The following is a 5,000-nucleotide window of genomic DNA, read 5'->3' as shown; positions in this document are numbered from 1 at the left end:
ACACTAAGCTACACCACCCTACCCTAGTTTAACATACCCTGCATTGCACTTTACTTCACTTTACTGCACTAATTCATGTACATTTTACCGCGGAACTTACCACGTGGATAAAAGGAGAACGCTAACTCAAATCCGTTGTATTCCAAACTATGGTCCGTATGAAAATACAGCACAGCAGCGCTACCAGTAACCAGCACTCCTCGTCCAGTTTGAAGACCGCAGTATGTTCCGATTGTGTGGTTGCTACTGTTGGTGATTCTTAAATAGTCGTACCTATAAAAAAAAGGACAAAAAGTACATCAATTAAACAGCAACATGTACAGAAACAAAATGTCACACTCATGTCAAACCAGGTCGAGAAATCCTCATTGCAAATGATATCAGTTTTAATACAACTCCCCTAAAATGACAGCTTGAATCTTAAATGGCTGATTCTCAAGTATTAGCATGTCCTTGTCAATTAAAAGTAATGAGCAAGGTGTTAAGATCCTGAAACAAGACCTCCACCATCACTAGTTGCTGCTAATCATCTCTACTGCCTGGTTGAATACATCAGTCCCAAATATCAAGAAAGTGCAAGCTATCCAGAGCTTTGTATGTTAGCTTGCAACACACACAAGGAAATTTGAGGCATCACCTCAGCTCTAAGTTAAGTTAAATGACAAGACGTCTGCATAGCAATAATACAAAGATACTTCCATGACGATACATTAGGGCGTTAATTTTCTCTCCTCCGACTACTTGTTTATTTTCGGTAACCTCCACAAATGCGCACATGATCGTCAGACGCGAAATAACCACCGTCTTGATATTGGCTATTTCACACCTGCTGCTGATCAAACGTCTTTTAGGTACAGATCTACTAAGACTTGAAATGATTTGCCCAACGGAATGAAATATATTTCTTTATTCCCCATTTTTCGGGGATGTGGAATGACGAAACCACACCTTATCATGGCCTTCGTGTCGCCAATCTTGAAATCTAGTTAGTTTAAGACAAGGCTACTGGCCATCCGCTGAATTTCATGATCTAAATTATGGTACGTGCACTGCGCTGCAATACAGTACAATACTTTTCTTTAATAACGTAGCATACTACAAAAGAATCTGGTATAACGAGTGCGTTAGGGCGGCAGTTAAAACTCTTAAATGTATTTGATATGTCCACAAATGCGAGTAATAAGCGTCACGAAGTGTCCCATTGCTATTTTTCCAGCTTCAACAATATATAGACAATAAACGTCACAAAGTTTCCATTAAATGCTTCTCCTTAAATAAGGATAAGCTGCTGCATTTACCCTGGCCTTAATTTATCGCTAACCTTTACCTTATTGTTATAAATAGGTAGAGAATGCTAAGCCATAACGGGACACTTCCCGTAGAATATCAAAATTGGGCATGCACATGATTACTTCTATTTCTGAACATAAGCGGTATTTTTGCATCCACGGAGAAAATAAAAACGTTAATAGGTAGAGAGCAGAGCAAGCTATGCGCAAAGGAAACTCAAGGCTAGTTTTTTGGTACTTACCCGCAATTTGAAAGGTATTCTAAGTGAAAAAAGTTGAAGGAAATGACCAACGCCTGGTCAAAAGGAATAGGGACCTCATAAACACAATCCATGTTGCTTGGATAGCTGTTAGGATATCCGGGACTTCTCAGGGTGTTGTTTTGGACAGAAGTACAACCTGAAAATTGTAATTTTGTATATTTTGTTTAAAGATTCACTAAAACACCATTCGCGTTACAATGACTTTCGACACCATTGAAGGTTAACAAGAATTCGTGAAATTTCCAATCGTTACCGGAAGACTGTGCAAGGTTGAGTACAAATAACACATAGCCAGACAACAGAGATCACAGATCCACTTAAGGTGTTTGATTTCTTCTCTCTCTTTGTTGAACCCATACTGAGTTACCAGAGAATTTTTCATTTTCTTTCAGTGTTGTACATAACAGCACACTTAGAAATATAAGAAATACAGCTCAATTTGATTTCGGCTTGACGGGCGAAAGATTGTTGTCGAAGTCCATTACTCGTCGCTTTTAAGATTCCAGATATTTATTTTTCACCGCCTGTCTCGTTAATCCAATTGACGTTCCATCCTTGAGCTCCATAAGGGTACATTTTGTTTGAAGATGCACTAAAACGCCATTCGCGTTACAATGACTTTCGACGCCATTGCAGGTTAGTACTTAAATGTTCTCCTGTGTGCACCAGAGAAGTCTACGCATTACCCCAGTCCCCTCAACCCAGTAACAAGCACACCCTCAGTGAGTGAATGGAAAAGGAAAAAACAGCCATTTCGGAGTTAACTGTCAATACCCAGCGAATTGGAATTACGCTAAAATTAGAAACCATGAAAAAAAACTTTGTCAGTTTAAGGTCATAAAAATAGTTTTACTGATGTACTTTATTCCACTTTATCTCTGAAAACGACATCAATCACATTTTGTTTTGTTGTTTTTTTTTTCATTGAAACACGCCAGCTTGGCTTGGAACAAGAATCGGCAAAATATGGCTATGCAACCAAGAAAGGACGAACTTCAAACAAGATCCGCTCCAACACTAAATTACCTTTAGGTACTTTAAACAAACTTCTGAAAACACAAGTTAGTGAAGTTTACCCCTAATTTTACGATATTTTATTGCGATTACGTGTTGGGCAAATGGACTTTAAAAAGCACTTGTTCGCTCTCATTTTAAAGCAAAAACAAACAACCAATCTAGATCTATTTTCGTGTTCAAAATAGTACAGATAATTGTTATTTAATTCCAGTTGACAATAAAAATTCGAGTTCCATTCCTAAACAAAATAAAAAAACGATTAAACCACTTTTTAAAAATACGCATCCGTAAAAATAACAAACGGTTTAGTGCCCAAGGAAAGAATTTGTGGGGTAACTTCTCCCACCAAGTATGAGCTATTACTGGTATTCTGTTTTGTCGTTGTCGTTGCAATACAGGGAAAAAAGCAGCTCTAAGCAAATCAAAATAAACACTGAGCTTAATATCCCTCCGATGCTTGACTTGAATAACTGCGTATGACAAGATAAAGATTTTTGAGAGACGTTCTGTAGATCTTGCTGAAATTATTCGACCTGCGCTCGGTGTGGATATGCGTATTGACTGCTCGGAGAGCAGCGACCTGTTTTTGTGGAGTTAAGTGTTACCAGCGTTTAGTGTGTCTCAACATGCATCAGATACTCTGGAAAAGATGAAGAAAGAAATAGGAGAGGGATTTAATGCCAGAGAAAATCTAAAGAAAAAGCGACTACGGTGATTGAACGAGAGAAGAGAACAGTCATGAGCCTGAGATTGGCGAAAATCGGGTATTATGAAAGAGTGAGCTTAACATACCCTGAACGGCCAAAATTCTTTCTTATCCCAAATGAGTGAGTTTACTCCCCTTAGCCCTATGAACCTCGTGCTTGTTTATGCACACGATCAAGCAAGCGCTCCACCTCCTGTATCAGATCACTCAGTTTTTATGAAACTTCATTTCTTAAATCCCCGTCAGGCACCTGGTCCAGACGGGATTCCGGCCTGGCTCCTCAAAGAGAATGCTGACATTCTCGCTGCCCCGGTAGCGGACATCTTGAATGCTTCATATCAAGAAGGGCGTCTACCCTATTCTTGGAAAAGGGCTGATATCACCCCTCTCAATAAGCAGACTCCTATGTATATCAGTGTTGTGGAGCGTACGCCATTGTCTCCAAAACACAAGGCGAATTCTTCTTTATTGTTATGTTCTGCCAACCTTCAATCTGTTAAGTCTCAAGGGAAATCTTCTGTGCTGCTTGATTACATCCTGAAAACTGATATTGATGTATTTGCGATGACTGAAACGTGGTTGCGCTACAATGATACGGCTGCAAGTTTGGAGTTTTTTTCCAAGTGAAACTTACAAACGTTTTCAACAAAATCGCTTATCTGGCCGTAATGGCGGTGGGACTGCATTGCTGATCAAAAAATCAATTGATGTTAGGAAGATTGAATCACGCAAAATAAACTCGTTTGAATATTCTGAGTTTAAAATCAGCACAGATTCGCTTAAGGCGAGAATTGTCATCATTTATCGTCCTCCATACTCCACTGCTCATCCAGTGACGCCTGCCACATTCCTCGAGGAATTCAGTTCTTACTTGGAATCTATCATTTTGACACCTGAATCTCTATTGCTGACCGGTGATTTTAATTTTCATGTCGATATTGATGATGATCCCAATGCCAAATTGTTCCAAGAACTCTTAGATTCTATGGGTCTTAAACAACATGTAACTGGTCCAACACATATGAGTGGCCACACCCTGGATCTTCTTATCACTCGTGAACATGATACTATTGTTGCTGGTTCACCAGAGGTTGATTGCTACCTATCAGATCATGCGTCAATTCTATGTCGACTCAATGCATCAAAACCCTGTCGAGTGGTGAAGGAGATCACTTATCGTAAGATCAAATCTATTGACTTGGATCGCTTTCGTGAAGATCTCAGATCGTCAGAACTATGTAACAAGATCTATCCAAGCCTAGATGATATGGTGTCTGGTTATGATTCATCTCTATCCTCCATACTCGACAAGCACGCACCTTTAAAGACAAAGACCTTAGTGTGCAGAAGGCGAGTACCATGGTTCAACAGCGACATAAAGTCTTCTATAAAAGCAAAGAGGAAAGCTGAAAAGAAATGGCGATCCTCAAAATCCCAGGATGACTTGCGTGCCTTCAAGGTAGCTCGAAACCGCGTCACCAACATAATGCACAAAGAACGCACTGCATATTATACTGATCTGATATCTGAAAATGGTTCAGATCAAGGAAAGCTGTTTCGTATTACCAAGTCATTATTGTTTGAATCATCCGATGTTGAATTTTCACGCCACATTCAGCCAAATGAGCTTGCGACTAATTTTGGTGACTTTTTCGCACAGAAGATCAAAGATATTGATTCTACTCTGGATCAATTTGATTATGTACACCCTGATGTACCTGATGT

At 39.5% G+C, this 5,000-nt stretch overlaps 1 protein-coding gene across 1 annotated transcript in view; it reads right to left on the bottom strand.

Moving 5' to 3' along the window:
* LOC137980616 (MAM and fibronectin type III domain-containing protein 1-like) overlaps positions 1 to 5,000 on the bottom strand; it is a 28,297-nt gene that overhangs the window by 16,130 nt on the left and 7,167 nt on the right. Inside the window, exons 3-4 of the mRNA XM_068828071.1 lie at positions 1,532 to 1,688; positions 101 to 273 (exon numbers count right to left, since the gene is read on the bottom strand). Coding sequence (XP_068684172.1) covers positions 101 to 273; positions 1,532 to 1,688 — 330 coding nt within the window. The remainder of the gene's footprint in view (positions 1 to 100; positions 274 to 1,531; positions 1,689 to 5,000) is intronic.

The sequence above is a fragment of the Montipora foliosa genome, chromosome 12 (genome assembly GCF_036669935.1).
Source record: "Montipora foliosa isolate CH-2021 chromosome 12, ASM3666993v2, whole genome shotgun sequence".
Classification (NCBI taxonomy): domain Eukaryota; kingdom Metazoa; phylum Cnidaria; class Anthozoa; order Scleractinia; family Acroporidae; genus Montipora; species Montipora foliosa.
Note: the sequence above shows the minus strand (reverse complement) of the source record. Positions and strands in the feature narration are given on the sequence as shown.